Raw genomic sequence first — 24,556 nt, 5'->3', positions numbered from 1 at the left:
CTGCACATCGGACAGTACTTCCGGTATCGTCTATATCTCGACGGGCTTTACAAGGATTCTTAACACACAAGTAAATCTTGTGAGACTCCCCCTCCGATACTCTTTAGATAGATGAGGGCCGTGTAAATCCGCCAGCTCAGGGAAAAAAAGTTTCTCACTTTTGAATATACAACGAGGCGGTTTGAGCCATTGTTGGAGGGTACATGAGGAGATTGTTCTCTATTTCTGAGCAACCCATCAGATGAGGAGACTTCTGGCGCAGAAGTTGCGACTGGTCACTTGCAAGAAACATACAAAGGAGCTCGACACCCCGGTGGCTTTCTATTTTTGTTAGAGTCTGGGTTCGAGTCATCCTACAGAAAGGCCTCTACTATTTCTGGTCCTTTCCTCTTTTTTTCTTTTCTTCTTTTTTTCCTTTTTTGTGTTTTTTATTTTCGTCTTGAATCAGTCAAAGACACCCGCCTTGGATGTGTATTCTCACAAGACACAAGTAAGAGGATCTCCATCCACACGTATAGGATCAGAGGCTCTCCCAGTGGTGGGGTTCAGAACTTTGTTGAGGCATGTCAAGGCCAGCCCTCACTCGGAAACGTCACTAACATGAAAGTGAGGAGAAAGACTCGTGGTCACCAGCAGGAAAATTCCACTCTCATATCTTTTCTCCGTTACGTAGAACACTTCATTGGTGGTTTGTCTTCTGAGGTTTCGGGGACCGTTTGCCGTCCGTATACTTGGCAAACTTGTCTGCTTATACCCCTCCCCTGAAAAGCCCAAATGAAGAGTGTTTCCTCCTCCTGAGTTACGAAGCAGCCAACCACCCCTCCCACCTTTCACATTCTCTCATCCAAGGCCGAGTGAAGTTCTATTTTTGTTGAAACTACACCCTTTCCAAGCAAAAATCCGGAACAGTCCGGGGAGTCCTGCCATAGTTCTACCCGTTCATGATACCCCGGTAGTCGCACTTGAACATACAGCTCGGCGATTTACTTGCACCTGCGAATTCAATGTCAGTTCTTCCCATCAAAAACACATATAGCGGGGACTTTTGATTCAAAAACGTACTCAGTACGGGAGTTACCAGTAGTCTGGCTAATGCACTCCGCAGGCCACTTGGAGCCACCGTCGCACTTGGAAGGGCATCCGCCGGCGCCGAGGCCGCTGTCAATCACCTATTCACCGAGTCCAGTTAGTGTTCATTTCTCGCTCAAAACATAAATGATGGGGGGGACCTTGTGAACGTACACAGCAGTGGCTTCCGTCCTTGTACTTGCACTGGTACCAACCTGAGCAGGCCTCGGTGGTGGCGAAGAAGGCCAGGAAGGCGACGGCGGCGGAGATGATGCGGACCATTTTGAGGATTTCGTTGGTGGTTTGTTGGTTGGTGAAGAAGGGTTTAAAGATGTTGTTGGAAGTGAAGCTGGTGTTCTGGGTTGATGAGTTTTGGATCAGGAAGGGGGATGAGGCATCCGTATTTATATTTGATCACGACTTGTAGAAGACGGCCGCATCTCTCCAAAGATGACTCTGCTCTTCAAAGTCGCCGGTTCATTCATTCCATTCATCCAACGAGATCCTCGAAAACAAGCTCTCGTACCCGTAGATTCCGTGAATACCCTCAAACCTTACGATACACGAACTGGGCTGGAGGGTAATGAAGCAAGCAACACGGAACTCAATCCTCATGACTTGCGCCGATAATGAGAGCAACGGCCGGCCTCTTCCTGTTGTCTATACTCCACATGCCTTCTGGCTATCGTGAAGAAGTTTTGGGAATTCAGCTTGTCGGGGTCGCCGCCACCTCCAGATGAGGCTTATGTCCGCGTCAGTTCCTATGGGATAAACCTAGTACATTGCCCGGAAGCTACTCACATGAGTAGGAAAGACGGTGAATACTGAAATCAATGTAAATAGACCTCGAGGCTGACTCCATCGTGAAGTCTTGGCAGCCTACCCGGAGACGGGGCTGATTAGTTCAGCCAATGAGGCTATCCGCACGAGTAGTTCAGCCAATCCCCAAGCGGTCCCCGAGTGCCCTGATAGCACGGAGAAACAGGGTATAGACGAGATCTACAGTGGAAGGAGTGGAGATTCCCATGATTCTAGGAGTCCAAAGTTGAGTTGACATGAAGTGGGTTCACGATCCTATCAAAGTGCACGGAGCCATCAGTGTTGCTTAACCCTCCGGTCAAGCTTTTGTAGTACAACGTCAATTTACAGTCAATCTAATTAGCAACTTCCTGTTTGACAATCATGGAGATTACTTTCACCTTCTGGAATATCTTCGCGGCTGGCAAAGGATACATCAATCCCCTCACAAACCCTCCCGGACAAGTCGAACAGTAATAGCCACCCCATCAACACCCTCCTCCCCTACAACATCAACCCAAACCCTTCCCCCCTCAAATCTCGCCCTCACTCCATCACGCCCACGATACACAACCCTCCCATCAACATCCACAACGACATCCCTCGCCCTCACAGGAACCCCAACAACACCCCTCGTCCCCCTCGCAGCCCAAACAACAATCCTAAACTGCACGCCATCCCCCTTCCCATAACCCTCCCACTCAACCCGTATCCCCTCCCCCCCAGGCGTCGGCACAACACCCCTCGCCCACCTCAACCCACTCTCCTCCGGAAAAACACTCCACGTCCGGAACCCAGGCCCCGTCGGCCTCACCCCGAGAACATACCCGCTCATAAGCGGCACAATCCCCGTAGACCACCCGTGCGCCATACTCGTGAACCCGTCCTCATACGGCCTCCCCCCGGGGCCAATCCCCTCCCAGAACGTCACCCCGGGATCCTGCCCCGCCATCCACCCGTATAACCTCCTCATCTCCTCCACTGCCGTCTCCCCGACCCCAGACGCGAACCGCGCCGCCATCTCAAAGTAGGATATAAAGGCGTACACCCGCTGACTGAACCCTTCCCCGACAGCATCCGAGTCGTAGAACGCGTTCCCGTACGTCCGAGACGCGACGCCGGCGTAGTACGCCAAGATCCCCTTCGCCGTCTCCGTCCCGACCACGCCGCCGGCAAGTATGGCAATACTGTTCCCATCCTGCGCATGCGCCGCCACAAACTCCCCATCCCCACCCGTCCCATCCCAAAACGCACCCGTCGCCTCGTCAAAGTTCCGCCTAGCCAGCGTCTCAGCGACATCGTCCGCTCTCGTACCCCACCTCTCCGCGTCCCCCTTCTTTCCAATCTCCGCCGCCATCTCCGCGGCCCGCCGCAGTGCGAGGACGTAGAGCGCGTTGTAGTACGTCACGGGGCCCTGTCGCGGCAGGAAAGCGTAGTCGCCGTAGCCAGAGGTGCCGTTGAGCCCCTTTGTCACGAGCCCCGTCTCCGGGTCCGTGACGGAGACGTACCACCCGTCGAGCACGGCGACGAGGTTGGCGTAATAGGACGAGATGTACTCCACGTCGCCCGTGTACCAGACGTAGTCGTGGCTGCAGACGACCCACCAGAGGGGGTAGTCGAAGAGGGGGAGCGTGTAGTTCATACTTTCGTATCCCGTCCCAAACATTAGTCTTCCAGGTGATGTGGCTTAAGTACCGTCTGGCAATAATAGAGGAAAAAGAAGAAAGAGAAAGAAAACGGGAGGGAGCAAAGGAATAACTCACATGCTCGCCGGCGGAATCCATCCATCACCCCTCTGATGAACTGCCAAATCCACCAACACATTCCTACTCGCCTCGCTCAAGTCTCCTACCCCATGAGACACATACCCCGTCAGCGCCGCGACCGCCAAATCCCCAACATACGGATCCCGATCCCGCTTCGGCGCGTCATGCAACACAACCTTGCCCTCGAGCGTCTCGCTCGCCGCGCCCCGGGGCTCCGCGTCCTCGGCGCCGCGGAACGTGTCGACGCACAAATCGTTGGTGTACACCCCGTCGAACCACCACCGCGTCAGATCCTCGTCGCTGCACTCGAACCAGCCTTTAAAGGTGTCGGGGGTGCCGTGGTAGGCCGAGAGCGCGAGCGACAGCGACGAGATGGTGACTTTGCCTTGGGGGAGGGTGTGCGGCGCGTCGGAGGGCAGGGCGTCGAGGTAGATGCGGACGTAGCGGAAGCCGTGGAGGCCGTCTGCGCAGACTTGGCCTTTGCCTTCGCCTTTGCTGGGGTACTGGCAGCCGTGTTTTGCGGTCCAGGTGTAGGCGTCCTTGTTGACTGCGATTTGGTCGCTGCCTGGGGTGATTGTGTCCCCGTTGTAGGAGCGGGAAAAGTCGCTGACGTTGCTGAGGAACTGTAGTGTTTCGGAGAAGGCCAATCTGATACCAGGTCTGCCGTCCTGGTCTTTTCTTTCACTTTCGTGGCCTGCGGTTCCACCGGCAGAAGAAGTAGTCGTAGACGACCCAGCAAATGAGATCGAGATAATCCCCACAGTGTTCTGACCAAAGTCAACTGTTACGGAGGGGGCCTCATCTCCTGCCGAAACACGAGTAAAGACGGTTGGCCCGCCCTCGCCGTTGATTAATCCCGATGGATTGGCGACGTCGCCGCGGGTTAGGTCGGGGATCACCCGCGCAGGGTAAATCGTCTTGGACTCGCTCGCCCGAACGTACTGATGCCAGCTGGGTTCATTGCGGACAGATTCATCGCGAGGCGAGCTGCCTCTCCAATCTGGGTTTATGAGATCCCATTGGCCGGTCACGAATGCAAAGAGGCTTGTCCATAAATTCGGCATTACGGCTGGGTCATGAGTGACGGTGGGTAGCTTGCCGATGACGTTGATTGACGAATGACTATCTAATCGACGAGTAAGTGAGGGTGCGAAACAGTAAAAGAAAACGAGTGAGTAACGTGTTATGATGAAGTTGAAAAGCAAGAGGTTGAATGAACTGACGAATCGAGGAGGACTAAGGTCGGCGCGGGCGGGAATGCGGGGTCCCGCCCGGCGCTTCCCCAGATCGGATGATCTACGAACGGCAGTTGGCTGGCGGCTGAACCCACAATCCCGGCCCAGTGCGGATCGCGGCCGACGACAGGGACTTTTGTAATCTTGCAATTCAACCTTGAGCCAGCCTCAACTTCCTCAGGTGAATACTACATGGTTTCGTTATACTGTTTTCAAGACCTGTGCCTCCGGAACGGTAGTTGGCAGTACTGAGAGTCACATTCATCTTTTTCACATGTCACATTGTCGTCGTCTTCACAGTTGCAACAAGAATCCTTGGTAACTTTGAAACAGACAACCAAATGGTATTAGACAGCGCTGCGTCTCATCTGCCTCCATCGTCTCAATGCCACACCAGCGGCGCGAATGATGGCCCCAATGCAAAGTGTTCATGTCCATGTCACGCACTTATAGCGGGCGTCGTGTCTGTAAACAAAAGGAAGAAGAGAAGAAAGAAACAAGGGTGTCGAGGTAGCAAGAGACACACCCTCTGTGAAGACCTTGGTATGTCCACGCATCTCAAAAAGAAGTAACAACTGCGAAATCCATACGCGCGCGCAAAGTATCCATGGCGCTAAGGTTCATATCAGCGACCATGTTTTAATGTGTCGTCCATCAATCCGTAAACCTTCTCAATCCCACCGCCTGTACCAGGACGCCGTCAAAAAGCCAAGAAAGGTATTTTACACTTTCGCTGTCTGTTAAACATGATGATCGTAAAGAGGCCTTATACAGTGCCTCGAAGTCTTTGCTTGCGTGCTAGCCAGTCGCCAAGCATGTTATCAAGTTGCTATACAAAAGTCAGTCCGGAAGCTAATGGAATCTCCCCGTACATATCGACTTACTGTTGTAATTTCCGCCAACTTGGCATTCTGTTCGCGGAACAAAGAGCCTGCGACGGGGTGTTCCGGCCCAGCAGGCGCCACATCGCTCTTGTCGTAAACAACAACCAGCATATCTCGGATATCCGAGCTCGAATCGAAAAAGGCCCGAAGCTTTGCGTCATTCCAGCTGCTACCGGTAGTGCTGCCACCCGTAGACGTCGAGCTGGCAGTCATCGAATCTTGTGCACGATGCCTGCCTGCCTCCTCAGCCTCAATGAGCTCCGGTGATGGCGACGTCGAGTGGCCTTCTTGACTAGAAGTATCCACCATGAGCGCAGGAGGGTTGTGCGAAGTGACCGGAGACACTTGCACGGGAGATTCGGAGAGTCTTTCCTTTTCACGTACTGCGGCGGTGGGCTGAGGCTGAGGCTGTTGAGTTTGCGTAGGAGTGATTGTCTTATCAGTCTGAGCGCTGGCAGCACTCAAGCTGCTCATGTAGCTGTCAGGGAACGCGCCAGGCAAAGGCCGTTCCAGTTTCTCCTCCTTGACAATCTGCTGTGCCTGCTGCTGCACGGGTGGCTCGGCAGACTCAACCTCCTCTCCGGAAGAGTCAAAGTCGTCAAGCTCAACTCGAGACTTCGCCTTGGTGACCTTTTGCGGCTTGGGTTCACTGTTGCCACTCCTCGACGGGATGATCTTGGACAGGGTCGACTTTTCTTGGGGAGGTGACCGAGTCGTCTCGGGGGACTTGATCCGCTGCTGCTGTACAGAGAGCTCTGGATCCGACGAATCATCCTCCACGATGCGCATTGAAGCAGGGGGTACGTTCGAGACATTGTTGGGGCGGCCTTCGGAGGATATGAACTCTGAGAGTTCCCTGGTCGCAGACTTTTGTGGCGTTGCAGCCCCGTTGACCCTCGCAGGGGACGGCTCGACCCTCGGCTGTTGCTTCTGGAGCTTGCTTGCGCTTCGTTGGGGACCATCGCCTCTCGGGGACAACGGTTCCTTGAGCTCTTCTTCCCGACTCTCACGGCTCTCGCGACTCTCCCGGTCCTGGGATTCTGTAACAATATCCATCGATCTCTTGCCAAAAGACTCATCGTCGTCGTCCGTGGTCTTCTTCTTGTCCTTACGCGAGAAGAAACTCCGAATGGTGCTCGTCTTCTTCTCCTTCTCCTTCTTGTCCTTCTTCTTCTTGTCCTCCTTCTTATCCGGCTGTAGCTCCTTGTCCATCTTATCCAGACTTGGCCGTTGCTTGACCTGGACGCTTTCAGTTGTCGAAGGTCGCGAGCCGCTGTCGTCACGAAGCAAGTTAGGCGTAAGCGTGATCTTCTTGGTCTCGACCGTTTCGTCCTTAAAGAAAGAGTCGGTGTTCCTGACGGTGCCGTTCCTCGACCTGCTGGGACCTTCTGGTTTCTCAAAAATTTCGCCGCTGTCGCGTTTCGAGTCATCCTCTGGTGCCTCCTCTTTCTTCGTCGGTTCCGTAGCGTTGGCCTCCTTGGTTGCCCTAGGCTTCAGTGGCTCAACCTTAGCCGTGTCGTCATCCATCGTTTCCTCTGTCGACTGCTGCGACGTTTGTTGTTGCTGCTGTTGCTGTTGCTGTTGCTGTTGCTGCTGCTGTTGAGCACCCTGTTGTTGAGAGAACAACCCATCAACTTCATCCTCGTCCGAGGAGTAGTCATAGTCAGAGTAATCGACAAAAGTCGGGGCGGCGAATGCGACCGTCTTCTTCTTCTTCCTAAGAGCAGTCTTGAACGTACTCTTGGACTTTTCCCCAGACTGATCTCCGAGCATTGTAGCGGAAAGCTGATCTAAGTCAGAAAGGTTCATCTCTTCCATGGAGGGAGCGACTACGTCTATATTCCTGTGCTTGTTCAAGCGCGCCAGTCGCTCGGTTGGCGTCTCAATGTGCTCTGCCGGTAAATAGCCTATTGTTCATGTAAGGAGCTGCTCTTTGAATAACACTCAAAGGGACCTTACCAATGCTGCTATCCTTCACCACACGGACCAGCCACCAGTAGCTGTTGCTGTCATCCAGCAATACCATGGTGTCACCCTTGGTGGCGTTTGCTTGGCCCTCGACGGTCGCAACAAAGGTGTGTAACGCGTAGACGAATTCGAAATCGATGTCCTCTGCTTCGTGTAAGCACTCGTTGCCCCAGCCACAGGCAATAAATCTAGAATCATCAACAAGAGAAACATCGCCGTCATCATCATCTTCATCATCAATAGAGGGTTCGTATGGGATCGTAAGAGGGATGCCGTCATCGTCGAGTCCACCAGCTGCCTCGTCTCTTTCTGCCTTCTCCATCTCTGCACGCCGCTGCGCGAAGTCGTCGTAGTCTGGTTCTCCAGCTTTACGCAAGCGAAGCGGACGAACCACAATCGGCCCATGCTGTGCAACGTTTTGGAGATCAAACTTCGTTGTGTGACTGTTGTGGTTTTCGTCTTGCCAGTTACGCTCGTCATAGCATTCATCGCCGTATTGTTCGTCGTCGTAGTATTCGTCGGTGTACTGTTCCTCGTCGAATCGATCGTCGTCGGTCGTATTGCGATCCTATTCGGTATACTCACCGCGAAGATGATGATGGGTTGATGTATTGGCAGATGCCTTGCTATGCTGCCAAGAGAGGTGTGCTGGAAGGTATTCAAGGGACTCGGTATAAGGAGAAGAGGACCTTGCCTCGCTGAACGAAGGGGAAACGGGGGAGGCGTGATCTCTCATGGCCGGTAGAGAGTCGACTCTACGCGGCCATGATTGCGGAGGCATAATCGAAGTGTACCCACCATCTTCAATCGAGGGTGAACTCGAGATCTTGTCCATCATGTCGTCGTCGTCCATGCTCTCGTCGGTGTCATCCATATTTCCGTCGTCCGAGACACCTCCATTTTGTGCGACGGCCAGCGCATCTTGCTGCTGTTGTCTTCTGCTCGCGTCGTCCATTGTGCCCCCAGTGAGCTTTCTCGAGACCTCTCCCGCGAGATCGTCCTCGTCCGAGATGTCGTCGTCGTCGCCGGCGTTGGTCCAGGAAAGCCTCGGGCTGCGCGCTTGATCTTCGGCGGATTCCTGGGCAACTTCTCGAAGAGTCTCGGCCTGGTGCGGACCAAACGAGCCGTTGGGCGCCCTGCTGTGGTCTTTCGCTGAGGGTGCGTCGGGATTTTGCAGATCGATGGTGTCTGTAAATGCGACAGAAGAGGTCAATGGTCAGCGTGATATGTCAAGCAAAGAAATAAAGTTGCTGAGTATGTTTTTTTCTGGCTTCCTCTTGCTCTGGCCAAAGGGGGGGTGGGAGGAATTCTGTAAAATTGATCGTCCGCGGTTCCAGCCGTTAGACCAAGACGGGTTCAGGCTAGAGCTCAGACACAGGAAACCCAGAGCCAAGTAGGAAAGGGGGAGTTTTGTGTTTTGGGGGGAGAAATTGTGTGGTGCGACAGGAGGAATGGGCAGCAGGCGCAGGCGCGGTTGTTTGGGGTCGCATAAACTTACCAGCGCGAATAATGTGAGGTCTCGTCATGTTGGATCAGGTCGTGGGCCAGCACAGCCAGCCGAGACGGTTGTGGGAATTGTGATTTTGTGACGGGATTGCTCGAGTCGTGAGGGTGGTATGTCGTGGTGCGGTGTATGAATGGATGGATACACGGTAGTGATAGTCGTGTGCAGTGAGTGCAGAGGTCGTTCCGTTCACAGTTCCGTCTGGATTATTTTCCTTTGCGCTTGATGAGCCAACCCCCTTTGGACCCGTCAGTTGGTAAGTTGGAGAGACCCTGGTCGGCAGACGACGTATGGAGGACGGTTCGGAAGTGTATCATGGAGCGAGGGTGCCAAAAAAAAAAGCTGGGGCGGTAGGCAATTGCCAAGAGAATGGGATGGGCGAAGCGTGCTACGTAGCGTGTTGGCGTGGTCTGGAGAAGGAGGTAGGAATACTGTGTGTATGTGACAGAGCTGAGAGGTAGAGAGCAGACTCAGAGGTTGGCGTCGGCGCTGGGCGTTGAACGAGGGTCGAAATTGCGACTCCGCTGTTTCGTCGGCTGGACAGGGACGCCAGGCTGGGTTCTAGCGGCGCGTGAGATTGCCGTCGGGGCTGCCAGGGTGCGGCGTCACTGCGGGAAGAGGGACGATGATGAAATGGTTGGACGAGGTTTTTTGCGATGGTGGTGGAAAAAGGGATTTCCTACATAAGTTTGTTGGATTTCGGAGTGGATGAGAAGCTCAGCGGTTGTCGCCAGTAGCGCACGACTATTAGTAGACAATCAAGCGATGTACAGATAGTGAATCCGAAGAAACAGCTGGCGGGAGGTCGTGTGCTCAGTCAGGCAAGGTGCTGTCTGGGGGCAAGCAAGCAAGCAAGCAATTCAGGAGTGCGCTGCTTGGTGAAGGGTGGTGGTGGTGGTCGACCAAGGAGGGGCGGTTGGCTTGGATGGCTTGCTGGGCTGGGCTGGCAAGGAGCCGACTATGAATAGAACAGGGAACGGCGTAGTTGATGAAGGAGGCGAGGTGAGGCGAGTGCAAGGTAGCCGTGGTTCCGTATTGTGTTTACTGTATCCGTATACTGTACTCCGTATGTGTACCTAATAAGGCGAGTCGTAAGGCGAGGGGATGTGAGAGAAAACAATTAAAAGGAGCGACAAGGGCTGAAGAAGATGTCAATGGGGTGGGAAGGTTAGGTAGCAAAACGGTGTGGACTGCGGAATCGATGTTGGGCCCAAAAAATAAAACAAAATCGCCCAAGATTCTGGATTCGGTAAACGTCAAGCCGGCAGGGGGGAGAAAAAAGAGAGAGGACGAGAAGACAAGGAAGTGGAAAAGATGTGTTCAAAAGTGTGTTTGGTTTGTTGTGCCGTGTGTCGTGTGTGTTCTGTGTGTGTTCTGTGTGTGTGCGGCGTGTGCGAGCGAATATGACGGAGCAACAGCCCGGGCGGGGCAGCTCTGCACTTCTGAGGATGGGAGGTATACCGTACGGAGGGAACTTCAAGGAACCTGATAATTTACCCACGTATGCGCATCCAGCACGGGGGGAGGGAAGACGGGAGAACTTGACAAGAATCAGAAGAGAGAGAAAGAAAAGAAAAAAAAACGAAGCTTGCCAGGTCCGGAACCCCTTTGCTGTGCTGCCGCCGCTAAAAACAGCCCAAAATTCAATTTCATGCGGGAGACGCTGGTGCAGGAGAGATGGCCTAAGATTGGGTAGAAGAATCGACTTGTTCCTCCCGCGCGCTGCCGTGATAGGTGATGGGTACAGATGCAACCTCGACATGTTGTGTACACCCATACACAGTAGGTGGATTACCTATAGTCAGGCACACAATGTCACTTGTATTTCATACTACTCTTTCTATGCGGAATACCTTCAGGGGCAATAGATATCCATACCTAGATGTCTGCCCAGTGTCTTGCTTTCTCACAAGCCTCTCACGCCTCATTCGGAGTCTTTCCCGCCTCGGCCTATCGACGACAGATGTCTAAAAGTTCAGACCGATCAAAATAAAATAATGAAAAATGCGGAACGGGGTACGGAGAAGTGAAATGACTTTTGGAGACTCGACACCCTCCGAGATGTTTGGCTGGGGTTTGTGGACTTGAAACAACTGGGAGTCGACCAGGGCCAGCCGCCATGCCGCTTTCCACCTCAGGAACCGTGGAAGTACTCCGTACCCGTGGACCTTTTCATGTGTTGGTGTCCTTCCTGTACAGAGTACCTTAGAAGGTAAGGTACCTGTCTACGGAGTACTGTGGTATGGTAGGTATCAGCCAGTCATTTTCCAGAACCACAGACCTCCTTGCCAGCTACAAGTTCCATCTTCCCTCACCCGCTGTCAGAAACCTCAGAAGCTACCCCCGTCTTCCCAATTCTTGTCACAGATTGTTTTCTTCTTCTATTCCCTCTCCTGCTCCTGAAGCTGTTGTTCTGCCCCTCAGTCTCCTTGATATTGCATCACGGTCCGTTCGCTGTTTACATCTGGGCCAACCGTCTGACTTACTGCGTAAGAAGTACGGAGTACAGATGCGGTATACCGTTATCGGAGACCAGGTCTCTTAGTCATATACCCTGCACCGGAAGAACACCCGTCAGTGTTAGTCAACGTCGAAAAAGGAGGTCTAGCCCTGGCCCCTGGGTGGGAGGGTATTAAGCTCTATGCTCTGGGCCTTGACTTTTGGGCTCCTCAGTCCTGGGACCATTGGGAAAACGGCCATTCGCATTGGCCAACTGTCAGACATCTCACCTAATCCATATCAAGCACAGCTAGGGGAATACTTTCAAGTTGCCCAAACTTACCCACCAAAGAATGCCAGCTCTCGCAGACATCGTTTGTATCTTCCTAATCCGGCTCCATGAGTGTTACCCACCTTGAACGCAACTTCCGACCTCCCACTTCCACTAACGCATAGTTCCACCTCATCACCATCTGGATTCAGGTAAACAACTCCCTATGCCTGGGCCAAGACGTCGTGCAAACATACGCCTTCGTCATGCCTCCCATTTACCATCTCCCAATCCGCTGGTTACGGGGATTAAACCCCGACCCACTGAACTCTCATTACTGGAGACGTAACACCTCTGCCAGCGTTCTAGGCAAAGTCGCTGCCATCATGTAGGTTATCCGTGAACGCGCTTCACGCATCAAGAAATGTTCCCGGCGTCGATCTTCCAATTCGTCAATAACTTTCTGCCCGTCTCCGGCGATCGACATCAGAGTGATTTACTCTCGTCACGTTCTGGATCACTGTCTTCACTCCGTCAACCATCATGAACCATCCCAAGCAACGACCGCCGCCGCCACCACCACCGCCGCTCACCCGTGCGTCACAGCTGCTGGCCCGTTACGATGTGGCTCGTCCCAAACACTAGGTAACTTCACTCAACTTAGTTGCAAACGGCGCCAGTCGACATCAGCCCCCAGATCCGACCTACGGCTTTCGACGGCGCTGACTATGTGGCTTTTCTCAGCTCTGTTCGGACCCGAGCCTTACACGTCCCCCGCCAAGAGCATCCTTCATTGAAGCGAGTCCACAGAGGCGAAGAATGTGAAGTAATCATCATAGCATACCAGTTGCTTCGCAAACACCGTTCCAGACGATTCGCGTCCTCCTCTCAAACCGAAGCGAACTGTTCTGCTGCTTTCGATCTTTGTACCACCGCGCTTTCTACCAACTAGTTTCCGCCGTCACCACGCGGCTTATCATCCCGTTGTTCTACGCACTCAATTTGAACAGACCGCCGTCGCCACCCGGCACGCGCGCCGCACATAGGTACCCATTTCCCATCGACCGCTGTACAGGTATTGGGTTCACGTCCTCACCGCCAACCCGTGCGGTGGTCTGCATCGCCCCCCCGGAAGCTTGCTGAGCACGAGCAACAGAAAAGACTGCGAATACGCTCGCGTCTACGGCTCCAAGCGAAAGTCAATTACTTTCGTCCGAAGTTTGTAAGCAGCGTAGAGGCTGCGACCTTTTGGCCAAGAGGAGCAACCAAAAAAAACACATTGGGAACAAGTGTGAGAAGAAGAAAACAAACAAAAAAAATAGCCTCATCTGAAACCCAAGCTTCTTCGGGACCGAGGATTTGGGGCCCGGCGCGAACGCACATGCCCGCTCGTCCCATCAAACCTGAGTGGCTTCGGCTAGTCGTCCCTTGTTCGCTCTTGAGGCCCATTCCCCCCTTCAAACCTGTGATTCTTTCAAGAGCTCAGCACACATCGCGATGCATGGAAAGAAAGACGCGCGCCAGTCATCCGAAGCTCGGTCGACCAACATTTGCTGGGAGAGTTCAAAGGGAACAATTTGCATGATACGGCCTACTGAATGATTCATCGGATATGCATTCCGCCGTCCAAGCTCGGTGATACCCCAAATCTGTGCCACGTTGGATTCAGCTTGAGGGAAACAGATCATCCCATAACCAAGCTCATGTTCCGCCCGTCCTGGATTGTATTCTGACTGACCTGCGAAATGCCGGCTCGAACCTCTGCATGCCCAAGATGCGAAATGTCTCACTGAGGACCAAGATATGCTATTTTCCAGGGGTACGCATATGACAGCCTGTTTTCTCCCTGCGCCATGTCTCTCGGTGCCGAGACATAACTTCTCAACCATATGATAGTAAAGCGTTTTGGCAAACAGACAGAGGATTCAATGGTGATACGCGAAATACTTGATCGCAGTATCAGGATACGAATGAAAGGCGTCGTTTCGACGGAACACGTCGTCCCGTCTGAACTACGTGGCTCGGGGGCTCACTTCGAGCCTGCAGCTTGTCATGACTTTTGTAACGAATTGGTAGGCTCAAGGTCTCGATATCCGAGCTCACATGAAGGATGATCGGCCTGTCGAGCCGACAGGATATGCTGCCACCAAAGTCCTCGGGGTATACCTTCCGTCTCACAGTTTTTTGAAAGGTAATCGATGCTGGAGAGTCGGTCCCTGCATATCTAGCCATTACGTTCACGGCGTGCCGAAAATCAGAGCACGGGGGGGGGCTTGGCATCGCTAGATACCGTTGAGACAGATTCGATGAAGTAAGAACCTGGTCTTTTGCAATAATGTATGTTGCGTCCAGCCTGCGACTTGATGGTTTGCTGTTTCTTGACAGCCTGATATGTTGTACATGAGATTGGGTGCTAGCAAACGAAGTCGATATGGCTGGAGCGCGGTGCTAGAAGAGCTTGTAGTGCTATCTCTACTGCCACCGACAATGGTCCAAAGATCTCGTCAGATTTTATATTGCCGATGCTGTTAAAATTGGGTGGTGGGAGGCAAGTGCGCAATCTGATAACTGACGACGTATCATACCATGCCCTGCAAAGTCTATCACTTATCTAGCTTATTATCATATCTTTCAAACTTGACTTCAGCTAAGAAGATACATCATAGACTTCTTTTTAAATTGCCTGCCAGTTGGAAAGAGCAACCAGCTGATGGCCCAGAGCTCCCGTCAGCAGTATCCTTAGTATGTTTCCTTTAGTCGATTTCCAACAGAGTGGGAAGAGTCGAGTGACTCGTGGCATTGCTCTGTAGCAGTGGCTTTGTGCTTATGACAATGTAATCGATGTGTAAAATAGTTTCTCCAAATCCACGAGATGCTCTCTCAAAGATCCAGGTGCTACATCAAGGTACGTTATTTCAAAGTTAAGATTAACGAGTCATTAGATACTATCATCAAAGAGCGTGTAGCCTAGTCCTTGCGCCATTATTACCCCACCCCTAACATTAAATTCCTTGATACGCTGATCCCAAGCATCGTCCCATTTTTATGCGGACAGTTCGCCTCAGATATCAGCACCGAGTCTTGCTCCAGCGAGTGACGGGCCAGCGTCAAGCTACCCTGATCCAGCATATCCTGTTCACCCAAGAAGTCCCAGAAAGACGGCTCCTTAAAAGGTAACATCAGGAGTGACACCAACAACGAGAACAGGATTCAGCTTGGCCTGAATGTTGCGAATACGGTCAGCAAGACCATTGGCGCTACCAGCAGCATTCGCCACTGCCGTAAGCGCAGTCGACGCCGAGGCAGCGACGGTGCTGAGCGCGACCTGAAGCGCCAGGCTGGCCTGCGTGTAAGCGAGGGTGTAGGCGGCCTTGGAGACGGGGTCGGCGACGGCGTTGGCCTGGGCCTGGAGGTTCTGCAGCTGGGTGGTGGCCTGGCGGGCGAGCAGCTGGGCCTGGACGACGACGTCTTGAGCGATCTGGACGACCTCGGCCGTGGGCACGGAGGGAGGCGCGGCGGATGTCGCGGACGGGGCGGGGATGCCTGAGGGGACGACGCCTAGGAGGTTGCCGACGACTGTGCCGACTCTGGTGCGGATGCTGTTTGTGTTGCTTGTTATTTGGCGGATGACGGCGTTGACTTGGTCGGTTCTCTGTGACGAAGGAGGGCTAGTTAGTATGATTGTAATGCCTCGGTGGGCGGCTCAGCGTGGTTTTGAACTTACATCCTTGACTGTTGTTCCGACGGTCTTTGTGAGGTCGCCGGCCAAGGTTGTGGTCTTGAGGATGTCGCCGCGGAGGATGTTCAGCGCGGTGTAGAGCGGATCTGTCAGTTCGCCGGGGTTGAAGACGACTTCGGGAAGGACGACGGTTCCAGGCGTGATTGTTGCGCGTGGGAGGATGGCGGCTTCGACTGAAGCGAAGGAAAGGACGGCAACGGCCGCGGTAAAGACCTTGGTGTACATTTTGGCTTTTGGGGAGATGCTTCTTGAGAAAAAGGGAAAACTAGAGGCTGAACTAATAAGGATGTGAGGAGTGTGAGTATGGATGTAGATTGCTGCGAGATGTTGATGATGTTCGAGAGAGTTATAAGCCCTGGGTGGACGATGTTGATTCCTCTTATAGGAATAATACTCCGATGCCATGATGACGGAGTGTTTTCCCCTGAGGTTGCGAGTTGAAGCCCGCATCCGGACCGACTGCTACGCACCAGAGGCATCTCTCGATGCAAAAGCTCCGGCGTCTTCTCTCATCAAAACGTGTTGTCCATGTTCTCATCCGTTTTCAGGGTTGGAAGCGGTTGAAAGAAGCCCTGGAGATCACCTCGGAGAAGTTTTTGATCCCGTCAAAGATTATTCCCCCCTGATTGACGTCGGACGCCAAGCTTGATCATCGCACACTGCCGTGGTAGACAGGTCGATTGCTCTTCCCAGCGTGGAAAGAAGTTATTGCCAAGGGGCTAAGGGATTTACGGATGCTGGAAACGTCAGATACCAAGCTTTCTTGGCGATAGGATCGCGGCATAATACTGCATGTATGCCTCGACAGTGACCAATAGTTCCTTACCCGCGAGTAGCACTACCAGGTACTTCAATACAGATTTCCACTTGTCGTCTTTAACTGAAGATCTTCATGGTGTTTAAGCTCATGGACACTATCCTAGCTCGCGCCACAAGATGAAGTCAGTGGAGTGCCAGAAGACCCTGAGTTAAGTGTCAGCGTGGGTAGAGCAATTTCGGATCTTCCACTAAGAATAAGCGTGTTTATTAGCTATGTGCAGATAGATCGACTACAGGGGACCACAGGATCTAGGAAGAACTACATCCTACTGTATGTGTATCGTAGGATCCAGGGAACCAGCCATGAACGCCACGCCATCGGCGCCGTAGTCGAGCTTCACTCACATATACCCTTCCCTGGCTTTGCGACTTACTCGGAAAATACACGGCATGGCGTCATCCCTGATTCTGTCAGTGTGTGTGCCTTCAACTACGGAGTTTTCTCCTCCACAAAAGCCGGAGGAAGATGATGTCTCCAAGACCGGAAGGAAAATCAGAGATGTCTCACATAGAGTCCAAACGGTTGGAGGCAAGATCAACGAACCCCGCAAGCGCAGCTACATCCGGCTCCGATGTAAATACCCAATACCTTGTAGTCCTAAAGACAGTGTCTCATACACAGGGTGTTGATGTTTTCGGCCCAGCAACAACGGCCGCCTCAACAAGCCTCTTTTTGGCGGCGAGGATCCTGCTCGTCATGTCGCAATTTGTGCCACGGTCCGAAAGGGTCGATCGGCCCGGCTGTAGCAGGCGTTATGCTTAATTCTCTCCTTGCTCAGTCCTTCCCGTGACTAGCTCGTAAGAGAAACTTTCGCTTGCGGTAGGAGAATAGTATTGAATCTATTGAGCCTCATCTCAAGCTTTGTAAGTCCGAGTTCTTTCACGAGCTGTAGTGTCGTTTCCGTTTTCAACATAGTTTTTCCTGATGTCGTGCATGAAGATCAAGCGTGGACTGAGGTAAGCTTAAGCATGACGGTTGAATGACTCTCGGCTCCTCGGAATCGCAGTTGGATGAAAGAGGCGGACCGCCTCGGCTCGGACTGATTAGCTGGATGGTGTGGAAGTGCCTCTGATGGCCAAATTGATGGATGTGCCAGAGATCGATGCAAAGAGGCGCCGTAGCCACCAGGACTACAAGCACGATGTGGATTTTAAGGGTTGGTGGGTGGCATAACGGAATCTTGGGTTCTGTAGTGGGCTTCGAAGGAACAATCTCCATATTCTCTTCACTCATCAAACTCCCCGACTCCTGAGCAACAAGGCCGGACAGTAGCTGTGACAGGGGCCCAAAGAAATACTCCGGACTGCAAGGAGCGTGTCAGGCAAGCTTCAGTGAGCGCGTTGAATTGCAGTCAGAGCTACTTAGAATGCCTCCTTGAGGTGTTCTTCCAATTCCGAGGAATTTCTCTTCACTCGATATCATCAGAAGTGCTTTGAAGGCTTACACTGCTCCTCGCGGGCCATGCTAGGAATAAAAGTTGTCATGACATCTCAGTCTCTACCTAGGCAGTTGGGCCTTGTCTTCTCGCAATCTTTGTCTCTTTTGCACGCTGTCGCGTGTCAATCCCATGTTTGTTGGACTGTTATGGACAACGGCAAGCTACCTCCGTATAAGCAGTGTATTGAGGTGACGCGACTCTACTACGGTAGGAGTCAGTGAGCCAGTCACTTCACATCAGTCCACCAAGCAGCGTCCAGGGGTAGACCTCGCGAGACAAGAAGACTGATTTAACATGAGTGACTAGTGCCCGCCCTTGCAGGGGTGTTTGAGCAGCCCTGAAGCGTTATCAGACTGTTGAATTAACGCCTTCTGCCAGTCCATAGTAGTAACCCAGGAACTGTCAGATCCAACTAATGTCGATCGTCAAATGTCTACCTATTTGCAATTTGAAGTTTTTTGAGATGCTCATGGGGAGACATCGCAGGTTGATCAGGAATTACATCATTATGCTACTCTCCTTGGACTATCCGGGAGATAACATAAGAACATCGCAAGCTTTCTCGATTGACCATGACAAGGGATCACGTGCGGTTCCGTCAAACCGGCACCTAACCGTGCTCATTTGAGTGGAAGAATTTCAAGCGCTAGCAACGCAGTGTACCAATTTCGGGGTATGATAACTAAGTTGAACGAAACATTACTGTAGGTAGTATTAACGACAAACACAGATGTGGCCATTTCAAGCCTGAGCTGCAGTGATAAGGGCTTGACTGCGGAGAGAACAGTTGGAGGGTTGTCAGGTCTACTGGTAGAGATGGGTATAATAAATGTGTTTCCAACACATTATCTGGCATGTCATACGTACTGGCAAAGAAGCAAGCTAGTCAAGGGTAGCTGCTGATACTCAACCGAGTCTCTAGCCCTCGTAAAGACGGCACCAGGAGATCCCATGCACCCATAAAGCAGAATTCAAGAAGCCATTGAGGGAAGGAATGGCGAAGCGAAGAGACAACGTCAGTCAGCCGGCAGATTGGAATAACCTTACCTTCCAATCGACCGATCCCTCACATCTAACTCGCTACTCCTCAGAACGAACTCACCACTTAGAATCCTTCTTCCCCTTGTCCGGTCACTTCAGCGGACCCTGCCGCACCCACCTCAGCCACACCCCCATCGATCTAGACTTGGACCAGGCGCTAGCTGTGGCGTCTGCCACCAATTGCCGCTTGATTCTCGTGGAACATCCCCCAGCCACACTCGCAACCTCATCCTGCTCAGCCACGACTACGTCACCGCCCTCTCAACGAGCTCTTGGCATACAACACCACACAGCACAAGCGACCCTGTTAGCCAAGTTTCGAAGGGGAACCGTTGTGTCACTGGTGCAATTACAAGAAAAGGTTGGGGAAAAAAGCAAGCCAAGGGGGGAAGGGAGATGATGGCTGGCGTGGTCTGCTGCCCCTCGTCACTGGTTCGTACGAAGAGGGAACCAACGTATACCTTAGGTATATAATGCAAGCCCGTTCCTTCTTGGCCTTTCGTCAATAGTGGTGATTCAAAATCAACTACCAAACAAAAGCCCACCGCGAATAAATTCGACAATCACCAAGGTATGCTCCGACTTCCAAATAGCACATGAGCACTGTACACCTGTGCCTTGGACTGACAAAATCCCCAGCAAATTCGTACAAACAACCTAGACAACCACCAAACAATCATCATGCCTTTCTTCTACTCCAAGCCCATCGGCGGCCGCAACTTCGGCACCTCCGTCCACGCAGACCGTCACGGCGTCCACCGCGGACCCTGGCGCATGCGCATCGGCCGCTTCAACTGCTTCAGATAGAGTTGGCGCCATTCTCACGGCGCAAAGGTGTCGGTGCGATGAATTCGAGGAACGCAACTGGCGAGCATTCTCCTCGCTTGCTATGAGCTCTCTCCCGCATTTTGATTCACTACGACCTGAATTTATTCTTCAGAACGAGATTACGACCACAGCTACCAAAATATGGACGACGCTGTTTCTCTTCTTGTTCCTCTTTTATTGTCACGAGATCACGGATACCAGGAGTCTTCACTTGTGTTTTACGGGTTCGGTGATGGGAAAGCGAGCGGTTCCTGTCCTTCTGTCCTTATTGGGTTCTCTTACGCTGCGGTCGTATTGAAGTTGAGCGTGATGCGGATGGGTGGAATGATGCAATGCATGCATACCTAGATAATACATTACGTCTCCCTAGCCTATTTTGAACTGTTGGATTTTGTGATTCACCCAGGTCAAAGCCGCCAGACTGCTCCCTTGGTGTTCGTCGATTCGTAATGTACCTGTCATGCTGGCGATTTCCACGAAAGGCAAGCTCTACGACAAGGTCTATAGGAATCCTTAACCCAAGATATTGGCACCCGCCCCGGCTCATCCTGTCGTGAGCCTGACTGTGGAAATGTTCTGCGGCAATAGTAATAGCGGTGTGGCCAGTAGTCTGGCCCGTCACTAGACAATGACAAGAGAACACATATGGACCAAGGAATCAGAGCAAGGCCAACTTCAAGTGTGCGCAAACAACCAAGCTGATCCTTGGTGCTCGATGGTGACAGATGCCCAAGGACAGCAAGATGACCACATGGAATGTCACTCGTGCAGGATATTTCAAAATGATGCAGGGGCCAAAGGGGTTGGTGATATTCTCGAATTACCGAGCATATGAAGGATCCTGTTTTCCATCCCACCCAACGCCTTATTCTTGTCAATCGACGGTAGTAGTAAGAAAACACACGCCTGAGTGAACGTCAAGTCGTTGAATTTTTGCTGCGGTTGTTTTTTTGTATTTCCTAGCACAACGGTACGAGCCATGCCAAGCCGCCAGCCCTGAATCATCGCAGAAACCGTTTCCGATGCATTCCCGTTCCCTGGATATGAGAGCACAACGCAAGTAACCAGGCGATGAAAACCGAACCCCCTCGCCCCGAACGGCTGATTTTCCTCCACACGCAACCCACTTGAGAAGAAACTTTTTACATCTCCTTCGCTTAGACCTCGGTGGTAACCTTGGCCTTGGGGTTCGTGACCTTGACACCGAGCTGCTTGGCGCGGCCGATGATGTCGATGCGCTTTCTCGAGGAGACGTTGTGGGCGATCCTGTAGTCGGTGTTAGCTGGCTCTGTTCCCGTGGCAAAAAGCCCTTTGCTCGGTCTTCGCTCGGAGCTAGTAGGCGGGCGTGGGGTGGTACGCACTCGGCAGCGTAGGTGCGGTTGTGCATCAGCAGGAGGTTGACGTCGTTGACGTTGCTGACGAGGAAGGCCTTGTGGCCGGAGGGCATCATGTACTTGGTCTTCTTGTTGGAGCCGAAGCCGATCTGAAGAGTGGGAATGCCAGGTTAGCGACTGTATTCCTGGGGCCATTACACCATCTTTCGCCAAGAATTGTTCCTCCTCTTGTTCATGTCCATCTCGAAATCCAAATCCTAATCCAGCAGGGAGGTGTTTCGACGTACCGAGGGCATTTGAGTGTTACCCCTGAAGCGACGGCGGACGCGGTTGTCGATACCCTTGGGCTTGCGCCATGATCGATCAACGCGCATAAAGCGGTCGCTCTGGTGGCGGTTGAAGAGCTTCGTGCCTGTTCAAAATCACAACCGTCAATCCTCTCGTTCCCAATGCAAAGTTCTCGTTCGGTAGATTCATCGTCGGGGTTGTCGGGTACGCGGGGTCGTAGAGGGGTGCTGTGTCCTTGAGGAAGGAAAAAACATACGCTTCTTCACGATAGGAACGTGCTTCTTTGCGGCGACCATCTTTATGAAATCAAAAGTCAGTAATTAAATCGGAATATCGACAGTATGTCGATCGAGGGTGCCGTAGCAATTGATTCTCACCTTGACGGCTGTTCCTGGCTATTGGGTTAGTCGGGGCGGGTGTACGTCGTCAAATTCGGGCTTCAAGGCGATCGTGAAATTTGGGCGACCACCATTTCGAATCGCACTGGACGTGGGCTCTTCCCGAAGCCCTAAGATTTTATCGGTCACGTGTGGGCCGCCTGGCGGGGGAGAAAAAAAAGTGCAGGAGCGGAGACCTGCTACTGGCCCAAAAGGTCGCGCTAGTTGAGAGGAACTCTTTTCGGTCTGTAGCCAATGCAGTCGACCTACGGGCCAAAAAAAAAAAAATCGCAGGGAGCACGGACCCGCCACATACAGTGGAGTCATTGAAGCGGTATGTCCTGCATAAATCTCCCACCTCACTAAGAGCTCTGTTGTCAAGGAGACAAACCCAGAGCCAAAACGAGCAAAAAGAATTTCCCACACCGAGGTTCGAACTCGGGACTCTCCGGATGTCATTGGAAACATGAAAGCGGAGTATACTAACCACTATACTATATGGGACGTGGTTGTTGTTTGATGACAGGGGAGGACGTTAAGCTGCATATAGACCCCAAGCCCAGTCGACAAAGCACAAACAAAACGGAACTAGAAGCGGTTCGTGCCTTCCATGAGTCACCACTGAATGCTATCACTGCGCCAAAAGGTTGAGAAGCGACGTGGCACCCGTGTATCGCGGGTTGCCTTTCATTCATGAGGGGGATGATGCCCAAACTACCAAGCAAAACTCCTCTCCAGTTCCCCCGTCTATGCTCACCCCCTACACCGTCCGGGTCGTCATGTCTGTCATGAGCTTCAGGGCGTCAAGCCCAAGACTCTGTCCTCTAAAATCTCTATTCACCTAAGCGCCTCTTACTGAGGCTGGCACTGAGGCTGGCCATCTTCCTCATCTTCGTCTTCCCATTCGCCACCGAAACGCGGGTCTCCTGAGTTGGCGCCCATCTGTAGATTTTCGCATTAGCGCCAGGCATATCATGATGGAAGGACCTGTTAAGACTTACCGAGTCGAGGCTATCCACCTCTTCGTACTCAACCTCATCAACCTCCTCTGCTGTAATAGGAGGGGGAGGGGGAGGAAGGAGCTTGTTCAGAGCATCGTACTCCTTATCATCCTTCAACCAGCCATCCTCGGGGAACTCAACATTGACAATCAGGTACAAGTCACCCTTCTCCTCACCGCGCTTCTGGGGCATGCCCTCGCCGGCGACCTTGAGAATGTCACCAGGGCGGAGAATTTCGCCGCGTTCCCTTTCCATGTGAATACCGCGGCCGTCAAGGTGCGTCATCACAACCCGGGAAAAGCCACCGAGAGCCTCAGCAAGAGAGATAGTCAGTTCAGCAGACAAATCGTTGCCGATGCGAGTGAACTCGTCGTGGGGCTCCTCGGCCAAGTGGAAAACAATGTCTCCCGGGGTCTGGTCAGGGAATTGGTCCGCCTCGCCCTCCAACACGATTCTCTCTCCATTTTGGGAGCCTCTAGGGATGTAGATCTCGAGCACCTTGGTCTCTGAAGTGGTACGCTTGCCCTTGCACTTCTTGCAGCGGTCCTTCTCCTTACAGAAGTTTCCGGATCCCTCGCAGCGATCGCAAATAACGGTCTCTTTGCGGACCATGCCCGGGCCGACCTGGCGGAAAGCCTCTGCCATACCGGCGCCTCTGCACTTCTCGCACTGCGCGGGCTTGACGTTTGCCTTGGCGCCGGATCCCTTGCAGGTGCCGCAAACAACTTGCTTGTTTGCGGAGAACTTCACAGTCTTGCCCTTGTACAACTCCTCAAGTGTGACCTTGTAAGGCTGGTCCTCGTCGGGACCGCGACGGGGTCTTCTGGGACCGGCGCCAGGACCACCGGGGCCGCCCATGCCCATGCCAAACATTTGTGACAGGATGTCGTTCAAGTCGACCTCGACGCCGCCGGGACCGCCGGGACCGCCTCGCGAGGGGTCGAATGCGGCCATGCCGTGGGTGTCGTAGAGGTGGCGCTTGTCCTCATCTTTGAGGATTTCGTAGGCCTGGCTGACAGCCTTGAACTTGGCTTCCGACTCCTCTCTACGTTCCTCGGGGACTTTGTCGGGGTGGTGAAGAAGGGCAGCCTGTGAAGGACGGGTGTGTCAGTATACGATGCTGCGACCGGTGTGTCGTTGTAGCTGTCGTTGCGAGTAAGGGAGGGGGCCACGAACCTTTCGGTATGCCTTCTTGATCTGATCCTGCGAAGCATCCTTATCAATACCGAGGAGCTCTGGAAAATGCGTCAGATGTGATCCACTGCGAAAAAGTACCCCCTGGGCTCCATAGACAGAGTCTTACCGTAGAGATCAATATCTTCCTCCCCCGCCATGCTCGGTCCACCACTGTCCATGATTGAAGCTTCTTCGAAGGGCACTCGGGCAATTCTTGCTCGAGATTCGGCCTTCAGAGGAGTGATTTGGAGTTGTGAAAAGGGTGGGATGTGGAGTAGATTTGAAAATATTTTGTCTGGAGTACGGTGTACTTGCCGGTAGCAGGCCTTTGTTTGGCGGGGTATCGCCCGCCCGCTGTGCCTTGCTGGGCGTGCGGCTGCTCTGCGGGCAGGCTCACAGCGCTACGACCAACCTGCTAAGAGCGCGCGGCAGATGTTTGTTGGCGGGCGGGTACCTTGTACACTAAGCAGCCTGGGCCCCAATTCCTTTCTCCAGCCGCCTATCCGCCTGCACCTGTTCATCAGCAACATCCACTGCTTTCCAGGTTGCCCGTACAAGGCGGTGTCCAACTGCCTTACCTT

General features: G+C 52.9%; 6 protein-coding genes and 1 non-coding gene across 7 annotated transcripts; all 7 read right to left on the bottom strand.

Moving 5' to 3' along the window:
- Window positions 1-669: 669 nt before the first annotated feature.
- Window positions 670-4,901, bottom strand: BDP55DRAFT_765489 (Six-hairpin glycosidase-like protein). The gene is made up of 5 exons (XM_060580939.1): window positions 3,630-4,901; window positions 2,681-3,509; window positions 1,243-1,425; window positions 1,063-1,169; window positions 670-993 (listed from the first exon to the last, which is right to left on the bottom strand). The coding sequence occupies exons 1-5, from the start codon at window positions 4,694-4,696 to the stop codon at window positions 984-986; spliced, it is 2,196 nt and encodes a 731-aa protein (XP_060433656.1). The 5' UTR covers window positions 4,697-4,901; the 3' UTR covers window positions 670-983.
- A 732-nt stretch (window positions 4,902-5,633) lies between these two features.
- Window positions 5,634-8,041, bottom strand: BDP55DRAFT_545115 (SH3 domain-containing protein; the record flags this gene model as incomplete). The annotated part of the gene is made up of 4 exons (XM_060568550.1): window positions 5,634-5,696; window positions 5,752-7,536; window positions 7,585-7,658; window positions 7,711-8,041. 4 exons carry the CDS (start codon window positions 8,039-8,041, stop codon window positions 5,634-5,636), a joined length of 2,253 nt encoding a protein of 750 aa, XP_060433655.1.
- BDP55DRAFT_652213 (uncharacterized protein) lies at window positions 7,791-8,598 on the bottom strand. Its single transcript, XM_060574104.1, has one exon. It carries the CDS (start codon window positions 8,591-8,593, stop codon window positions 8,288-8,290), a length of 306 nt encoding a protein of 101 aa, XP_060433654.1. The 5' UTR covers window positions 8,594-8,598; the 3' UTR covers window positions 7,791-8,287.
- A 6,648-nt stretch (window positions 8,599-15,246) lies between these two features.
- On the bottom strand, window positions 15,247-15,897 carry BDP55DRAFT_535984 (uncharacterized protein; the record flags this gene model as incomplete). Its single annotated transcript, XM_060567882.1, has 2 exons — window positions 15,247-15,585; window positions 15,658-15,897. Coding segments are annotated over 2 exons (579 nt in total), but the record flags the coding sequence as incomplete, so codon positions are not given.
- A 5,059-nt stretch (window positions 15,898-20,956) lies between these two features.
- BDP55DRAFT_545442 (ribosomal protein L32) lies at window positions 20,957-21,717 on the bottom strand (the record flags this gene model as incomplete). Its single annotated transcript, XM_060568574.1, has 4 exons — window positions 20,957-21,065; window positions 21,161-21,282; window positions 21,421-21,545; window positions 21,678-21,717. 4 exons carry the CDS (start codon window positions 21,715-21,717, stop codon window positions 20,957-20,959), a joined length of 396 nt encoding a protein of 131 aa, XP_060433652.1.
- A 498-nt stretch (window positions 21,718-22,215) lies between these two features.
- Window positions 22,216-22,302, bottom strand: BDP55DRAFT_t76. The gene has a single exon. It is a non-coding gene; the product is annotated as a tRNA-Glu (tRNA).
- Window positions 22,303-22,650: 348 nt separating this feature from the next.
- BDP55DRAFT_545017 (DnaJ domain-containing protein) lies at window positions 22,651-24,133 on the bottom strand (the record flags this gene model as incomplete). The annotated part of the gene is made up of 4 exons (XM_060568539.1): window positions 22,651-22,740; window positions 22,800-23,888; window positions 23,976-24,034; window positions 24,103-24,133. The coding sequence occupies 4 exons, from the start codon at window positions 24,131-24,133 to the stop codon at window positions 22,651-22,653; spliced, it is 1,269 nt and encodes a 422-aa protein (XP_060433651.1).
- Window positions 24,134-24,556: the final 423 nt, after the last annotated feature.

The sequence above is a fragment of the Colletotrichum godetiae genome (genome assembly GCF_030913485.1).
Source record: "Colletotrichum godetiae strain CBS 193.32 chromosome Unknown BDP55scaffold_7, whole genome shotgun sequence".
NCBI lineage: Eukaryota > Fungi > Ascomycota > Sordariomycetes > Glomerellales > Glomerellaceae > Colletotrichum > Colletotrichum godetiae.
This window is presented reverse-complemented; position numbering and strand designations above follow the sequence as displayed.